This window comes from Trematomus bernacchii, unplaced genomic scaffold (genome assembly GCF_902827165.1).
Source record: "Trematomus bernacchii unplaced genomic scaffold, fTreBer1.1, whole genome shotgun sequence".
In the NCBI taxonomy this organism is placed as follows: domain Eukaryota; kingdom Metazoa; phylum Chordata; class Actinopteri; order Perciformes; family Nototheniidae; genus Trematomus; species Trematomus bernacchii.
In genome coordinates this window covers 4,934,533-4,953,832 of record NW_022987839.1, presented here as the reverse complement: position 1 = coordinate 4,953,832, position 19,300 = coordinate 4,934,533, and the positions used below count along the sequence as shown (strand labels likewise).

Genomic DNA, 19,300 nt, shown 5'->3' with positions numbered 1-19,300 from the left:
TTGTTCAGTGCGCCTAATGGCAGCCGTGTGCTCTACATAGCATGCTAGCGCACGCACTGGGCAGAGGAGGTGCAATTTAGCCTCCCTGGCCCCAATATGGGGTGGAAGATTAAAGCCACCTAACTGAATAGCCCTTGATCTGAATGAACTTCTGATACTCTTAGGAGTAAAGGATGGGTTCGGCCTGAGTGTTGCCCCGCTACGGTCACCCCGGATCAAAAGACAACTTGGGTGTACCGACAGAGCGGTCAGCTCGGACACTCTTTTAGCCGAAGTCAAGGCAAGTAGCAATGCTGTCTTCCATGACAGTGCTTTCAGGGAGGAGAGCTCCAGAGGCTCAAATGGTTCTGTGACCAGAGCCTCGAGCACCAACGGCAGGTCCCACTGCGGGGCGGAGGCGTGCACTACTGGGCGCTGCCTCCTGACCCCCTGCAAAAACTGCGCCATAAGCGGCTGACTGAAGGCTGACCTGCCTCCAAATCCCTCATGGCAGGACGAAATGGCTGCTGCATACACCTTAATTGTGGAATGAGCCAGCCCCCTGTCCACCAGTATCTGTAAGTAGGTAAGAATAGAGCCCAGTGTGCACGACAGAGGCTCTAGACTCCTTCCTTCACACCATCACCGGAATCCCGCCCACTTTGGCCTGTAACAAGCTGTGGTGGATTCTGCTCTTGCTGCTTGGATAGTCTGAATAACGTTATCAGACAGCCCCACCTGTCTCAGCCTGTCCCTCTCAGGAGCCAAGCCTGGAGAGGTTGGCCCAGAGTGGGTAACGCCCCTATTGCACCTGCTTCCTGAGACAGCGCTCCCCAGACCTGAGGAATCGCCCAGGGCTGGCCCACCATCATCTGTGTTCCCCCCGCGTTACCACGGCGCCAGGCGGCGATCTGGGGCCACCAGGATGATTGACAGCTGTTCCCGCCTCACCCTCTCCAGGAGGGGGGGGATAAGGTGCAGCGGTGGAAAGGCGTAAAGCAGCTTTCTTGGCCATGGCTCGTGTGCAAATGTGTCGACCCCCAAGGGCGGGTTGTCCCACCGAGCCAGGGAGAACTACAGGGCACAGTGGCTGTTGCGCCGATTGGCGAACAGGTCCACCTCTGCTCCACCAAACTGAGTCCAGACCTGCTTCACCACCTCCGGGTGAAGCCTCCACTCGTCTGGCAGGGGTCCGCCTCTTGACATGAGGTCGGCCCCCCTGTTCTCCCGTCCCGGGATGTGCAGGGCCCTTAGAGACAACACAATCTGTGAAACCCACAGCCACAGGTTCTCTGCTGCGGTTAACCAGGCTATTGAGTGGACTCCGCCCTGCCTGTTGATGTACGCCACTGTGGTGCGGTTGTCGCTCCTTACTAGCACATGTTTGCCCTGTATTAAGGGTTTGCAGTGCTGTAGGACCAACATCACTGCTTGCAGCTCCAGGAGGTTGCTGTGCCGCCAGAGGCCAGCAACCACCCACAGCTCTCTCTAGAACCAGGAAGTGAAGGGAGTCAAACAGGAAGACAGCCAGGACTTCCATTTCAACAACCAGACGGACCCCCAGAACATCTCCTCTGAAAACCCAAAGGAGTATTTCATCTGACTCAGAGACTCACTCAGAGACACTCGGATACTCTCAGAGACGCTCAGAGACACCCGAAGACACTCAGAGACACTCAGAGACACTCAGAGACTCTCAGAGACTCTCAGAGACTCTCAGAGACTCTCATGCCCCTTTCACACCAACGCGTTTTCAACGCCGGCTCGGAGCTAGAGCCTGAAAAGTACCGGTTTTTCCTGTTCACACCGCAGCGGCGCCGCCTCTTAGCTCCGGAATCCGGTTCACTTCCAGCTCCATAAAATTGTCGGTCTAGAAGCAAGAGCTTCAGAGCTAAGAGGCGGCGTCGCTTACGTCTCTCTTAAGGCCCTGACACACCAGGCAGTCACCAGAGAACTCGCCGACACCGACACCGACTGTTGCATCGGCGAGTTCTCCTGCGTCTTGGCCATGTGTCGCACTGGAACACACCGCAAAGACTTCAGCCGAGCACGTACGAACTGCGCATGCGTGAGTTGCAATAACTCTCCTTACCAGCAGCCGGCGGTAGTGTGTATTCGTCATTCAAAATAGGCAACAACCGGAAGACAGAGAAGAAGAACAGACTGTGATATAAACAAACAACAAATAGCGTGTGCGTTCCATTTTCACTCTAGTCCACCGTCTTAGTGTCGAAATATCAGCTACAAAACGAACAAAACGACCTGTTTATTTTCCTGTCATGTTGACAGGTTATCATCATGTAGGCAACCCGGTATCACGGCAAGACGTGAACATGTGACGATCTACCATGCTGGGAGACGTGAATATGTCACGGTTTCGTCCCTTCAAACGTGACAGGTACACGGTATTGTTAACATGGCCCAACCAGTGGAGAAATACCCGGAAGTGCCAAGCAAATGGTCTACCGCGCCTATTGGTCAGTTTTTATTGTCAAAATTAGATGTTTTTAATTTATTTTGAAATCATCACACTCGATTTCGCCGATTTTCTTGTTGCCCTAGCTGGTCGACACCTCTATTAGCAGAAACAAAGGCGACATTAATGTATTAAATCGATGTTAATCCATGTGTGTGGATCATAGACTGGTGTGGATGTGGAATTAACGGACGTGACGTTGTGCGATTGCGTTGCCAGGCAACGCAATTTACAAACTCTTCAAGTACAACCCTAATTATATTTAAAAACATTTTAGAAGGCCTCACAAAATACTTTAATGTAAATTAAAATGTAAATGTGAAGGGATGTGTGTAATGTGGTGATTGACATTATTCACCCACGGATCTATGGGTTGGGGGTATTGTTCCGCACGGACATTTTAGTTAACCGGACTCCTGTTGATGTGAAATCTGAAAACATTTTTTTTAAATAAAATAATACTTTATTCTGAGTTTGCTTGCTTTTCTCTTTGGAGGTCATCACATAACGGCATTGTAATACACGGTTCGGCTGCATTAAATATGACATATCTGGCTGATATTTACACTTGAAAATGGAGCAAACCCCATGTGTTCATTTAACATTACATGACATGTCACTTGTTAGACGCTTTTATCCAGCGACTAACATACATTCAATACTGTGGATAATCCCCACAGGAGCAATTTGGGGTGAAGTGTCTTGCCCAGGGACACAACGACATGCTGACTGCAGTGGGACTCGAACTTGCTATCCCCTGATTGGAAGTCCAGCACACTAACCACTGAGCCAAAGTCACAGCCCTCACATTTAACTCATGTGTAAAGAGTGACACTGATAGAGGCAGGAAGAGGAGCAGAATGAGGAGCAGAAAGAGGAGCAGAAAGAGGAGCAGCTGTTCATCAAACTCACACCTCTCTCTTGCGGCTTTCACACCGGCGCTTTTCACTTTCTAGCTCCTCGCGAGAGCTTTTCTGGTTCAGCTCCCGTTTCCCTTTTCAGCTCCCGCTCTGTTCACACCGCTCACACCGCTCAAGAGCCGGGATGGTACTGCGTCATTGCCTCATCGTTTGCGTCATGACGTAACCGTTTACGTGCCTGCTTCCTAAAACCCAAACCGCGCGGAAATCACAACAACAATGGCCGATTGTATTGAAGCGCTGTTCGCTGTGGTTATCCTCTTACGAGACGAAATGGAAGGCATCGGACGACTTTTCAAGGGACGACTTTACTTGGAACTTTACAAACATCACATGCGAAATACAAGACTTCTTTGTGGTCTTCAGGGTCTACTTCAACAACGATTCCGTAGGAAACGGGAGGTAAATATACGTCCTATTCGATGGCGTTAGAGCTAGTTGTTGTTAGCCTCTGCATGTGCCAAGCTCAAAATACCCAGCTTTGCAGCATTAATTACTATGGTATAACATTCAAACGGATTCTCAATGTTATTTCCACAGATCATGTTGAAATGGCGGAGGTCGCGTGTTATTTGGACACAGCCCAGATCTTCCGATTGGTGGAACACCATTGCTTCCGACTTCTCCCCTCAGCAATTCGTGCAGAATTTCCGAGTGTCCAGGGAGTCCTTTGAGTACATCTGCAACCAGCTCGGCGGCGTTTTCGGGAGAAGAAACACAAATTACCGTCGGTGTATAACCACTAAAAAACGGGTTGCAATTGCCCTCTGGAAGCTGGCCACCGGCGGAGAATACAGGACCATCAGCCATCTTTTCGGGGTAGGCCTAAGCACCGTTTGCCTCTGTGTTCAGGATTTCTGCAGGGCAACCATGGAAGTTCTGCTTCCACTCCATATCAAATTCCCTAATGTGGAGAAGTTGGTGGAAATGGCCACTTTTTTCAAAAACCGTTGGAGAGCACCACAGTGTGTTGGTGCAATTGATGGAAGCCACATCCCTATTTTAGCACCAGAAAATTATCCCAAGGACTATTATAACAGAAAAGGATGGCATTCTGTTGTTCTACAGGCTGTTGTTGATGGCAGGGGGATGTTCTGGGATGTGTGTGTTGGTGACCCAGGTAGTGTACATGATGCTAGAGTGCTAAAACAATCCAATCTTTGGGTGGCTATCAGTGATGGAGTGTTGCTAGGCCAAAACAAAATAGCCATCTCTGGCTGTGATGTGGGACATTACCTGATTGGTGACCCAGCCTATCCAATGCAAAGATGGCTGATGAAACAATTTTCGGACACCGGGAGACTGACCCCTGAACAGCACACCTACAATTACAGGCTGAGCAGTGCACGGTCGGTTGTTGAGATGGCTTTTGGAGGCTAAAAGGAAGATGGAGGTGCCTCCTAAAAAGTAACGACTGTGAGCTGGAGCTCACCAAAATAATGACAGTGACTTGCTGTGTACTACACAACATATGTGAGGAACTGAAGTTACCTACTGTAACTCCAGCTTCTATGAGTATTAGCGTAGCCCTCTAAGGCTATCGCTATTGGGTAATCCCCCTGCGCACCCGCGCAGCACTGAAACACTTGTAGTCCACGCCCGCCCGCAAGGTGGGCCCCACCCTCGGGCTCCCTTCCGGTATAAATAGGAAGGAGGCCCGACAATCTGCTCCCACACAAAACAACTTTTCTTCAGCTATTCGTGGAGCCAGTGGGGCCCAGAACTTAGAGGGCTACACCAATACTCATAGAAGCTGGAGTTACAGTAGGTAACTTCAGTTCTATTTCGTATTTTCGAAGCAAGATGTAGTCTGCGCCCCACTGGGTCGCCCCGGTACAAGAAGCACAACCACACCTGCTCAGATAATAACCCATGCCTATTGCGCCAGTCCCTGGAATATATCATAACATGAATATTTACCATGAGAGGACGAAGGCTGGGAATAATACATACCCGTCCGCTGTGAGAAAGTAGAGACGAAAGGTCACACTTTGCCCAGTGACAGAAGGAGGGGGAATAGCAGCTCTCTGTGTGCAGACAGGCAGAAGAGCGCACAGCTGGGTCCCCAACATCACACACTCTGACAAGACATTCCGTACGAAATGTGTCAGGGGAAAAAAGGGGGACGTCCCTCTCATAAGAGGGAATACAGGCCACTCTCCGTGTGCCGAGGCAGGAGAGAGGCGCACAGCTGGATCCCTGACGTCACTCACTCTGACAGGACACTCAGCACAGGGTGTGTCAGAGAGGAATGGGAGACATCCCTCAAATAAAATTGAATAAATGAACAGGGAGAAGACCAAGATGCCGCAATGCAAATGTCTTCCACTGACATTCCTCCGTGCAAAGCCGTGGAGGAGGAAACATTCCTCTGGCTTTGAGGAGGGGGAAAGAAGCCAGCCAGGGTGATCACTCTTGACCTAAAAAAGTTTGTGATGACCTTAGCCTTAGGCATGAAGCCGGTTTAGCATAAACGGCTGTCCTCCCTGGCGATTGAGGTAGGCTGCCGTGGCCTGTTGGCTGGGCGAATCAACACATGTTTGATTGTACAGCAACGGGGCGAAGTGCTGGAATACTTCCCAACCCGGAGAACAGCTCCAGCACATTTACCCCTGACGCACGGGGTCGGTGCGTGGGTGAATGAACCACCTCTGGAGACCCCTCCTGTGGGGGAGACCCCGGGGAATCCCCACGTGATCAGCTGACGTCATGCTGAGCAGCTGTATCACGGAGAGGGCTGTCACCACGCTGTGGGATGTGACACGCTGGATAGGGAGCTGTCAGTTCCTCCACTCGCTGCAGCGAGAGCCGCACTCTGTTGCTGAGTTATATTCCACTCGCAGATAAATGAATGTCTGGGGGGGAAGAGGACAACTCGAGCGAGCTATGCAGTTTATAAACCAATAGGTTAAAACAGCAGGCTTCTGCAGCGAATGACCCACCTCTGGAGTCTCCTCCTGTGGGGGAGACCCATGGGGATCTTTGAGCTTTGACAGATGCAATACGAGATGTAACGTCTGTAAAGCGACTTCCTCATGCTGGATCGAGCCTAGCAAACAGCAGGTCGTCCAGAGAAAAAACCTCATTCTCATCCCTCCTCTCTGTGTAGTGGCTCCAGCCTTCTCTACACAAAAATGCGAGGAGCCAGGGAACATCCAAACAGCAGACGATTGTCTGGTCTGATATTTCCTGAAAAGAGAAACGCAGGAATTTCCTGTGTTTCGGGATGGTGGGTATGGAAGTATGCATCATCCTTCAGGTGGAAGTGAACCAGTCGTCCTGGTGAACACATTCCAGCACCTGTTTGATCGTCAGCATGGGAATACTGACAGATCAAGGATGGATCTCACTCCCCCGTTGGAGAGGCTTCTCTGTGATATGCTGTAATGGTCGTCATGACCGTGCTCTGTAGGAGGCATATCTGGGACAGAGGAATGCCGCGAGCTATGCAGTTTATAAACCAAATAGGTTAAAACAGCAGGCTTCTGCAGCGAATGACCCACCTCTGGAGTCTCCTCCTGTGGGGGAAACTCATGGTGATCGGACGCACATGCTCGAGATGTGTTGTGGTCGTCATGGCGACGAGCCACGTCAGAGCCCTCGCCGCCGCAGCCCGTGAGGCAACCCAAGGTGGGCCTGGCAAAAGGGCTGTGAGGGAGCCTCCACACGCTGCGTTTCACTCCGGCTCTCATCATGAGGCGTGTACACGCTCAGGGGATGAGTGGAGGTGTGTGTCGTGACGTCCACATGAGGCGTCATAACTGCGCTCATGTGTTTATTATGTGTGGAGACGTATCTCGGACAGAGGAATGCCGCGAGCTCTGCGGTTCATTAACCGATAGGTTAAAACCAGCAGGCTTCTGCAGCGAGCCCTGCTGTCTACTAATCAACAGATTGGTGGCAGCTGGCTTAATTAGCGAACTCTGCAGTTTATAAACCAATAGGTTAAAACAGCAGGCTGCTGCAGCGAATGACCCACCTCTGGAGTCTCCTCCTGTGGGGGAGACCCATGAGGATCGGACGCACATGCTCGAGATGTGTTGTGGTCGTCATGGCGACGAGCCACGTCAGAGCCCTCGCCGCCGCAGCCCGTGAGGCAACCCAAGGTGGGCCTGGCAAAAGGGCTGTGAGGGAGCCTCCACACGCTGCGTTTCACTCCGGCTCTCATCATGAGGCGTGTACACGCTCAGGGGATGAGTGGAGGTGTGTGTCGTGACGTCCACATGAGGCGTCATAACTGCGCTCATGGTTTATTATGTGTGGAGGAGACGTATCTCGGACAGAGGAATGCCGCGAGCTCTGCGGTTCATTAACCGATAGGTTAAAACCAGCAGGCTTCTGCAGCGAGCCCTGCTGTCTACTAATCAACAGATTGGTGGCAGCTGGCTTAATTAGCGAACTCTGCAGTTTATTAACCGATAGATTAAAAACTGCAGGCTCTTACACAGAGTGAGGGGTGAGAAAACACTTGATACTGATGACTCAGACAAAAAGTTTGGAAAATGAACTCTCCTTTTATTTTCCACACAACCCCAACACGTCAAAAACGTCTCTGCTTCCTCGGAGGCTCTGGTGGAGCAGACCAAGAGCGGGAGTGCCTCACTCCCCGTTGACCCACCGCAGGAAGACCCCTTTGTCTCTGGGGTGGCGGGGGAGCGGAGACGTGGGACGGAGCCCCTGCAGCCGCTGAAGGACCCTGACGTCGCGGCTGTGGGCGTCTCTCCGCCTGCCGCTGTGGCCGGGTCGGACGTCTGCTGGAGCCAGCTGACGTGCTGGCGGATGTCGTCCGCGTGTTCTGCAGCAGACTTCATGGACTCCACCATGGCATGGAACTGGGGTCCGAACAGCCCGTCCGGGCTGATTGGAGCGTCCAGAAGCACCTTCCTGGCCGTCTCTGTAAGTGACGCCTGCTGCAGCCAGAGGTGGCGCTGAATCTGCGTCACCCACGCGGCGATCCTCGCCTGGGAGACAGCGACGGACGCGCACAGTGTGAGCGCCGTGCTGGCCGCCTTGCCGATCTCCTCCGCTTCATCAGCGGCCAAGGTGGTGGACCGCTCTACCGGCGTCACCACCGAGTTTGAGAGCAGCGCGATGTTGTTCGCCGACGCCGACGCCTGAAAGGCACACTGGTGCACCCGGTCGGCCTGGCGGGCGACATACTGGTCCCTGGGGGAGGCCAACGTAGGGCGCCGTCCGGCGATCACGTTGGCCTGTCTCACCCCAAAAAACGCCGTCAGGCTCGGCTCCAAAGAAGGGGTGGCTGGGAAACCAGCATCTGTGAACCCCTCCACCTTGGTGAGGGGAACAAATGTGGCCACCGGAGCCTTCAGGGTCCTCGGGTTCGCCGCCACCCCCTCCTGGTACCTCCTGATGGCGGGGAAGCGTGGCCAGACCGGGTCACTCCTGACCGTCTGCACCCGCGAAAAAACTCCGGTCATATCGTCCGGAGCACACCTCTCCTGAGCTGGGGAAAAGGGGAGACCTCTGCAGGCGGCCGCCTTGCATATGATCTCCGGTAGTTCCCCTAGGATGCCACCTATCACCGGCAGCGCCGTGGTGACGGAGAAGGGGACCGCGTGCTCGTCCGCCAAGCCGGCACCCTGCTCCGACTCTGTCTCCCCCGTCTGGGGGAGAGGAGGGAGGGGAGAACCGTACGGTGAACCGTGGAGGGAGGCGGGGTAGGAGTCGTCCGACACCTGCCCGGCACTCGGCTCCAGGGACATGAGGCCGCCGTCCACGGGCTCAAAAGCCTGGACGGGCCAATCGTCCTCCTCGGCCGCAGCAGCAAGAGCGTCCGCTCTTCGCTTCCTGTCGTCCGCGGGGAGACGGTGTGTGCATGCGACCTGCTGGCTGAGAGCGGCGTATGCGTGCTCTGGCCCCAGGCAGGATTCCCACATCGTGTGCTGGTCGTAACCCATAATGTATCCAGAGCCACATGAGGGACAATCTCTCACACAATTGCTGCTCATGATTGCTCTGTTAATGAAAGTGTCTCTTGTGCTTCAGTAACGGGGTGCTGAAGAAAAAGAGGGAGCAGATTGTCGGGCCTCCTTCCTATTTATACCGGAAGGGAGCCCGAGGGTGGGGCCCACCTTGCGGGCGGGCGTGGACTACAAGTGTTTCAGTGCTGCGCGGGTGCGCAGGGGGATTACCCAATAGCGATAGCCTTAGAGGGCGAAGCCATATACGAAATAGAACATAGCGACAACTTCACTGAATATTGCCATGAAGTTGTGTACAACCAACCCCCTTTACACCCCTTTCCAGAGAACGGTAGACAAGAAGGAGCTGACGTTAGATCTGCATTGATGGAGTATTTCAACATGGGGGACCACTAATATTACTGCAGTTAAACCTGATCTATTTTGTATCATGCCTCTTACAATAAAATCACTGGATCAGACTTGAATTGTGTTTTCTTTTGTATACAAATCACAGAATGTAAACAGATAAACAGGTATGAACAATATTCTTATAAAAATAGTGCTTACCCAAAAGGTTTAGACCAGGGGTCTCCAACCTTTCTTCACCTGAGAGCTACATTTATTGACATAGTAGTCATAGGTTGAATTAAGCTACTTTTGTAAAGCTTATCAAAAATCAATACTTCTCATTAAGGTCAAAGACAACGACATTTTCTCACATTATTATGGCCCACATACAGTAAGTACATCACTGACAATTCACATAAATGTCCAAGAGAAAAATAAAATGTTATAAGACTTGACTTATGTTTATTTTACATACAAATCAAAGAATGTATGAACAATATTCTTATAAAAATAGTGCATACCCAAAAGGTTTAGACCAGGGGTCTCCAACCTTTCTTCACCTGAGAGCTACATTTATTAAGCTACTTTTGTAAACGTGTGAAATTGCAATACCCAAAGCGTATCAAAATAAAAAATAAAATGTGTGTGAGTGTGTGCAGTCACCTGAGCTGCTGTGCAGATACAGCTGTGCTCAACATTCATCAGGGATTGGTCGCTCTCTCTTTGGATGTGTTATGAACAATTTAGTGCTAACCTCAGCTTTATGTCATTACATTTGTGCTGGGTAAGGGCACAGTACATTTGAGTTTGTTTCCTTCACTTAGATTGATGTCAGTATTTTATATCCTAACTTCTTTCTAAAGAGAAATAGGAATAAAATAAATGATGTGCCTTGCTCCAGCTTGACAATGACACATTTATTTTAGATAACACAGGTAACGATTCCATTTAGCATCATTTTGTTTAAAGAATGCATGGCAGAATCAGACTTAGCATACAAGTAGTCATACTTGTCATCTACCACTGTTTTAGTTCAGTGTTTTATCATAGTGACATTAGCTAGTTTGCAGTGGATCACTGAAAAAATAAAATGTAATAAGACATGACTTTTCACTTATGTTTATTTTACATACAAATCAAAGAATCAGAAGTATGGACAATATTTGTACTGTATATTATATAATAAAGAGTATTTAAAAAATAATGTATACAAAGTATTCACAAAAAAGTGTGGAGAACATACTGTATATACAACTAAGTGTATTTAAAAAAGAATGTATACAAGTATTCACAAAAAAGTGTGGAGAACATACTGTATATATTATATAACTAAGTGTATTTAAAAATTATGTACACAAAAGGGGCATGAACAATGGAGATACAAAAATAATGTCATTGTTTGCTGTTGGCCTCCATCACCTTCACCATCCTGTCTAACAAGCCAAGGATGTGGCTGTCATGCTCGGCCTTTGCGATTCTGGCGAGTCCGTCGATCCGGCTCTGCTCGATTCTGCTCTGCTCTGTGACGTTGAAGATCCGTAGGAACTCAGCATTGCCGTTCTGCACCTCCTGAAGCATCGCCCGGCTATGCTCCAGTAGCTCTTCGTCCCTGGCTTCACTCCTCTCCATTAACGGGACAAGGCCAGATGACGAATCCCGCTTCCTTTTAACTACAAAGGGAAAAATAATAATGAGGTCAACACCGTGTTCATGGCATTCTATGAGGTGTAAATTATATACTGTGTAATGAAATGTTTTATTGTTATTATGGCTGCAGTTGCATAACTTGAAGAACTACTACAATGACAATGCCATGATAAATGGCAACAGGGAACAGTATTACCATTATGAACACTGTAAACCTTACCCTGTTTGTTACGGCCCACTGGCTGGGTTAGGGTCACCAGAGATTCCTGGGAAGAGCTGCTTGTTGTGGCAAGAGACCCAAGCATGTGCACGGGTGAGCTACACGCCGACGGTGGTGGTGGTGGTTCCGACTCACTGCACTCCAAACAATATATGCCTGTAAACACAATATAAACACAATGAACAAAAGTAGCCCTTCAACAAATCATACATCGTTAGTGAGAAGAAAGAAGATACATTGGAGGCGTTCGCTGTCTTTGCCATGGGGATACCTTTGTTTATTATTGTTAGCATTAGCATGCTAGCGCATGGGTGCCCACCCGGTAGCTGTAGTAGATAAACTTTAGCTATTATTGCCAGGTCTGTCTATAGCTACATGGTTTAGTTTATGTTGTAAAACAAAAAGGCACAAATAACACAAATCAGTAATGCATAACTCACCAGCATTAAATGACTCGTCCTCCAACCCAATTGACGAGAGACAAAGCGAATTCACGGTGCATCCCACACCACTCGTCGGTCTGTTTCCGAGGACCGAGTTTAGCAAGTCAAAATGTGGACTTGTTTTCGTACGACCGCTGCCACTCCGTCCGAGCTCTTTCTTTTGGTCCCGATAATCCTTCTTCAGTTTCTTTAATTTGTTGCTAATTTGTAAAATGCTACGGTCATAACCAGCGGACGCCATCTCTCGCTTCAATTGCTGCAAAATGGCTTTGGCCCGCGTGCTCCCCTCCAGCTTCCTTTGTACCTCTTCGGAAGACCAGATTGCTACTAGGTAGCTGGTCTCTTCAGTGGACCACTGCTGCTTATTCGGTGTTTTGAGGTCTTCCATCGTTGTGTACAAACTGGATAAAACGCAGGCATTTTGTTGTTGTTCAGGAGGTTGACCCCGCCCATGCCCCTGCCCCCGCCTCCGCCTCGACGGACGTAAGAGAGACGTAAGCGACGCCGCGTCATAGCTCCAAAGCTCTTGCCTCTGGACCGACAACTTTTTGGAGCTGGAAGTGAACCGCATTCCGGAGCTATGACGCGCCGCTGCTGTGGTGTGAACAGGAAAAACCGGCGCTTTTCAGGCTCTAGCTCCCAGCAGGAGCTGGAAAAGCGCCGGTGTGAAAGGGGCATCTGAGACCCCAAAGCACAGATGGGCTTTTAATGACAGAAGTTGATAATAGTGTCTTCAAACTTTTCTATTTTTTCTCCACCAAAGAACAAGTGCTGATACCATCTCTGCTGCATACCATGTTTCTGCACTAAGACATACATCTTCTGATAACAGTTTGTATAGAAGTGAAGACAGCATGTGAAAGTGAACTTATTGGGTGTGTCTCTAGAGCAGTGGTTCCCAAACGGTGTGCCGTGAGGCAAGTCCGGGTGTGCCGTGGGATTTTGTGACAACCATACATTATTATTGCAATATACAACTACACAAAAATAATTATTTTTTAATTTACTATATCAGTACTTTGTATGCACTCATTTCATAATACAGAGGCAAACTCTATACCTAAAAACAATTCTTTAAAAAAAAATCCTCACAGAACCCCATATTTCGCTGTTAACGCAGTTGCAGGTGGGAATTATAAGACCGTGACACATCGAAGGCTGAAGGACAACATTAAAACAGAGAAACACGCAAGAGGGAAAATGGAGCGCTTTCTTGGGCGGAGCAAACCACCAACCACCAGTGCAGAGACTGCCGACAACCCACCACCGAAAGAAAAGAGGAAAAAACTGTCAGCAGACAGTATCATGAAAGTTACCTGTCTTATGGCTTCAGTTGGACCGGGGATGTCAACAATCCTCAGCCCGAGTGCGTCATCTGTCGGGAGAAGTTAGCTAATGCGAACATGGTTCCAAGCAAGCTGAAGAGGCACTTGGAAACCAAACATCCCTTCCATGTTCAGAGAAACTTGGCCTACTTCATAAGAGCGCGGGATCTGAACCAGAGGCAGCAAGACCTAGCTAGCGGAGCTCATTGCAAAGCAGAAGAAACCTCACACAATAGCGGAGACACTCATCCTCCCCGCTTGCATACAAATTGTAGGTGTCATGCTGGGTCCAGATGCCGCAAATGAGCTATCCAAAGTGCCGTCGTCTGATAATACAATCAAAAGAAGAATCGACGACATGTCAGAAGACATTGAGCAACATTTGACAGAGAAACTGCAGGCGAGCGGCAGATTTTCCCTACAAATAGACGAATCTACTGACATAAGTGGGGCTGCCCAACTTCTGGCAAACGTCAGATATGTTGATGCTGACTCTATCAAAGAGATGTTTTTTTTTTGCAAAGAAATGGAAAGCCATACTACGGGAGAAGAAATATTCAGGGTAACTAATAACTATTTAAAAGAGAACAGTCTGACAGTCTGGAATATGTGCGTCAGTTTTTGCACAGATGATGCGGCAAGCATGACGGGGAGAGTGAAAGGATTTATTGCTAAGGTGAGAGCACAAAACCCACATATCGTCACAAACCACTGCATTTTGCATAGAGAGGCATTAGTTGCCAAAACCATGCCCCCGGAGTTGACTGAGGTGATGAATCAGGCTGTGCAGATGGTGAATTACATCAAATCAAGGCCCCTGAAATCTCGCCTCTTCTCCCAGCTGTGCGCCGAGATGGGAGCCTGATCCTCCACAATTTTAAATGTTGTGACCTGTCTGGTTTAAATGAGTGTGTTGCTGCTTTGATGAAGCCTAATTTGATAAAGTTTCAAATTAATTTCTGAAATATTTCGTTAATAAATATTTCATGAGTAATATAGTTGTCTTTGTCACATTTTATTTGGCATTAGTAAATAATTATGCACATTTACAGATATTTTACATGATATGAGTGATAACACGTGTTATAAGGGCTATTTTGCACAGTAGGTGTGCCTTGAGATTTTTACTTGTCCTTTGGTGTGCCTTGGGCAAAAAAAGTTTGGGAACCACTGCTCTAGAGAGCAAACAATTGACCAGATCATGCCGCTTAAAAGAAAAGGAAATAGGATCATTGGTCACACAGAAAACAGACTTTTTTAGGATTTTCAATCAAGTTTTCTGTTTTTATCAATAAATACAAAAATGATGTCTGCTCATTTGGATCTTTGGAATACTTTTTGGACATTTCATTTTAGCAATCAGGTTTTGCTGGCAGTACTTTGGGTTCCTCTGGTGAGGTTTGTAGTGAATGGATCTCAGTGTCACTAAAATAACGTAATTGTACTTCTTTTGGTGAATAACAGTAATGTAAGTGAGTTGGAGTGACATGCCATGAAACAGAAATTCAAACCTGTTTTTTGGTAACAGACACAATCCTGTTTGTAAATAAAACATGTTTTTTTCAGAATCTACTCTGTTCTCTCTCCAGATGAAGCAGAGCATCAGCAGCTCCTCAGACGACTGATACACACCTGCACCAAACGCTGGGCACACACACATTTAATTTATGAGGCCTAAATGCAAAGATGAAGGTAATTCTTTCATTTTATTCATTTAGAACAATGAATGATATGAATATAGCAGAACATGGTGACACTGCAGGGATTTTTAAACATTTACTGCTGCTGTAATAATTTGGATGAATAATGCGCTCTCTCACACATTCCCCCTTTAATAAAAGTAAGTTAAAGATTATGATCAGCTTTCTAAAATATGTTTGAAGGGAAGTGAATAGAATAAATGATTAAGTTCAACACTATAGCACACAGCCAGAGCTTTTGTTGGAATATGGCTATGAATGTGTGAAATTAAAGATCCCAGCCCGTGCAGTCAACATGTCAGTGTGTCCTTGGGCAAGATACTTAACTTTGTTGCTCCCAATGGCCAACACACACACGCACACACACACACACACACACACACACACACACACACACACACACACACACACACACACACACACACACACACACACACACACACACACACACACACACACACACACACACACACACACACACACACACACACACACACACACACACACCACACAGAGGGTGGTGAAAACTGCACAGAACATCACCAGGACGGAGCTGCCATCCATGGAGGATCTTTACTCCCAGCGGCTCAGGAAGAAAGCCCTCCAGATTATAAAAGACCCCCATCACCCCAGCCATAAACTATTCTGTCTGCTGCCGTCTGGCAGGCGTTACCGCAGCATCCGGACTAAAACCACCAGACTCAGAGACAGCTTCATCCCACAGGCCATAAGACTATTAAACACCTGAACTTTTGAAACAACATCATAACATTAATCTGGCTGCTACTTAGGAATTATTTATCTTATATATCATTCCAATCACTTGCACTATTTCCCTATTTCACTTTTTTACTATTTTTCCTTTTGTATTTACTATTTACTTGCACTATTTCTGTTTATCTGTTTTATTGTGTTGATCGTCATAACTACACTGTAGCTATGCACGTATGACTAATAAAAGCCTCAAACCTTGAACCTTGAACACACACACACACACACACTCGCACACACTGCTATTTCAGCCTATTTCAGGTCCAATCATGAAATCATTAAGTTCATATCTGTGTATCTTAAAATGCTTGTTTGGATCAGGAAGGTTTTAAGATGTTTAACTCTTTTGTTAAACGTGCTTCACCCTATTGTCAGTCAGCTGTTTTCAGCCTGTAAGAGAAGCAAACAGAAGTTAAACAGGAGTTACAGAGATAAGGAGCCTTCATCTAAGGTGCAAAGAAATATTTTAAAACTAAAAACTGTTTTCAAATGTAGAGCAGGTTGTAAGCGAGGCTCCGTTTGTAAATGAGGAAACAGTTCAGAGTGTCAGCGCTGCTCCTCCTCCTGGAATGAGTCAGAGTTTGATAAGCCCTCCCTCTTCTTCCTGCTCTCAGACACAGCCAGCTCCACTCTGTATTTCCTGGCTCCTCCCCTTCAGATCCACACTGAGGAGGATGGGTGTAACCAACATGTGGGTAAAGTACAAGAGCTGATAGGCCACATTCACTGCACACACCCATGCTGTTCAGATCACAGCTCACATAGTTTCAGCTCTCTGGAAGTGAAACTCAGACACTCGCTGCCACTGAGAGGTGAAATGGCGCAGAAAGGAGTTCAGCTGGACCGGGAAACCTTCTCTTGTTCGATCTGTGTGGATCTACTGAAGGATCTGGTGACGACTACCTGTGGACACAGCTACTGCATGAAGTGTATTAAAGGCTTCTGGGACGGAGAGGATGAGAAGAAGATCCACAGCTGCCCTCAGTGTAGGCAGAGCTTCACACCGAGGCCTGTCCTGCTGAAAAACACCATGTTAGCAGCTTTAGTGGAGGAGCTGAAGAAGACTGGACTCCAAGCTGCTCCTGCTGATCACTGCTATGCTGGAGCTGAAGATGTGGCCTGTGATGTCTGCACCGGGAGAAAACTGAGAGCCTGTAAGTCCTGTCTCGTGTGTCTGGCCTCTTATTGTGAAAAACACCTCCAGCGTCATTATGACGTAGGTCAATTAAAGAAACACAAGCTGGTGGAGCCCTCCAAGAAGCTCCAGGAGAACATCTGCTCTCGTCACGACGAGGTGATGAAGATGTTCTGCCGCACTGATCAGCAGTGTATCTGTTATCTCTGCTCTGTGGACGAACACAAAGGCCACGACACAGTGTCAGCTGCAGCAGAAAGGACTGAGAGGCAGAGAGAGCTGGAGGGGAGTCGACAAAACATCCAGCAGAGAATCCAGGACAGAGAGAAGGAGGTGAAGCAGCTTCAGCAGGAGGTGGAGGCCGTCAATGGCTCTGCTGATAAAGCAGTGGAGGACAGTGAGAAGATGTTCACTGAGCTGATCTGTCTCATGGAGAAAAGAAGCTCTGATGTGAAGCAGCAGGTCAGATCCCAGCAGAAGAGGGAAGTGAGTCGAGTCAAAGAGCTTCAGGAGAAGCTGGAGCAGGAGATGGCTGAGCTGAAGAGGAGAGACGCTGAGCTGAAGCTGCTGTCTCACACAGAGGATCACAACCAGTTTCTGCACAGCTACCCCTCACTGTCAGCCCTCAGTGAACCTACACACTCATCCAGCATCAACATCCGTCCTCTGAGCTACTTTGAGGACGTGACGGCGGCCCTGTCAGCAGTCAGAGACAAACTACAGGACGTCCTGAGAGAGGAATGGACAAACGTCTCACCGACTGAAGTGGATGTTTTACTGTCAGCAGCAGAGCCCACCACCAGAGCTGGGTTCTTAAAATATTCACAGGAGATCACACTGGATCCAAACACAGCACAAACACATCTGTTATTATCTGAGGGGAGCAGAAAAGCAACAAACATGGAACAACAACAGTCTTATTCTAGTCATCCAGACAGATTCACTAATTGTTTTCAAGTCCTGAGTAGAGAGAGTCTCACTGGACGTTGTTACTGGGAGGTGGAGTGGAGAGGGGGAAGAGTTGATGTAGCAGTTGCATACAAGAATATCAGCAGAGCAGGGGGTGGATGTGGATTTGGACTCAATGACAAATCTTGGTCCTTAGATTGTTTCCAAAACAGTTATACATTTCGTTACAACAGTATCAAAACTCCCGTCTCAGGTCCTCCGTCCTCCAGAGTAGGAGTGTACCTGGATCACAGAGCAGGTATTCTGTCCTTCTTCAGCATCTCTGAAACCATGACTCTCCTCCACAAAGTCCAGACCACATTCACTCAGCCGCTACATGCTGGAGTTTGGCTTTATGATTATGGAGCCACAGCTGAGTTTTGTAAACTGAAATAACCTGAAGTCATTTGAGGAACTCTTCTACTTCTTAAACTCATTGTGTGTCCATCATTGTTGCTGAGAGCTGATTGTTCATGTCTTCACTGCACAGAGATCAGCTGTCAATCAAACATTATGGGATGTGCTTTAACATCTTCTCACGAGTTGTTCTGTAGATGTTGGAGTTTCTTTAGGCGGCGCTCCTTCCTGTGTCTGTTTAGCCATGGAGGCTGTCACTGCTCAGGAGGATTTCTGCTAACCTCAACTCATATTTCTCTGCATGGAAATGTAAACTTTGCTCTAAATATTTGTTGAATATAGATATTTTATTCTCACTACTCTAAAAAAAGACACATTTATAATTACATGTTTTATTTTGACGGATTAAATATTATTGTTGCTGCCCATATTAAGTAACAAATGAGGTACCCAGATGTTTTAAAATGTATTTAATCATAAAGTGTTTATTTTAAATGATATTACTTACTGTCATGATCATAATCAATAAGTAAATCCTTTTTTATTCTCCTGTCAATATTCAAAATTCTTTGTGTGGGATTTTATTATATAAATTATTACACTTTCTTATTGCAGACTTACTGTGGTTGTTGTTGTACACATTAACTACGATGATGTTTTATAAAACTGTAAATATCATGATAATAATCAACAAGTAAATCATTTCTTATTCTGTTTTAAATAGCTGAGATTCTGATTGTGTGGATGAAGTGAATCTGATCATGAAATCATTGAACAAGAGTCATTGCACAGACTTTACTGATGGGATGTGTGATCAAATTAAATGTTTAGATATTAATAAAGGTTTGGGATTTTTCAAATATAAACAAAGGATGTTGTTGTATTATTTCCACGGTGCCATACATCGCTGATGGAAAACTCACAGTTGCTTTGTACACATAATAACACATATATGCTGAGTGATATGGTATAATGCAGTACTGTACTTATTATCTACACAGTGTCTACATTTCGTCCACATTTACCAACTACAATACTCTTATAAAATGCTCTTATATTTATAAAACAGGATGAAACAATAACCATAATAATACTGTGAAAAGACAC

At 47.4% G+C, this 19,300-nt stretch overlaps 1 protein-coding gene across 2 annotated transcripts; it reads left to right on the top strand.

Moving 5' to 3' along the window:
* Nucleotides 1-16,431: 16,431 nt before the first annotated feature.
* Nucleotides 16,432-18,282, top strand: LOC117500238 (tripartite motif-containing protein 16-like). 2 transcript variants are annotated; one of them, XM_034153039.1, is made up of 2 exons: nucleotides 16,480-17,549; nucleotides 17,676-18,282. In XM_034153039.1, the coding sequence occupies exons 1-2, from the start codon at nucleotides 16,571-16,573 to the stop codon at nucleotides 18,230-18,232; spliced, it is 1,536 nt and encodes a 511-aa protein (XP_034008930.1). In that variant the 5' UTR covers nucleotides 16,480-16,570; the 3' UTR covers nucleotides 18,233-18,282. The 2 variants fall into 2 exon arrangements, with proteins under 2 accessions (XP_034008931.1, XP_034008930.1); XM_034153040.1 differs by having other exon boundaries at nucleotides 16,432-18,282.
* Nucleotides 18,283-19,300: the final 1,018 nt, after the last annotated feature.

What these genes read in the sequence shown, in the direction of transcription:
- LOC117500238 (XM_034153040.1), top strand. Translation starts at nt 16,571, where the DNA reads ATGGCGCAGAAAGGAGTTCAGCTGGACCGGGAAACCTTCTCTTGTTCG.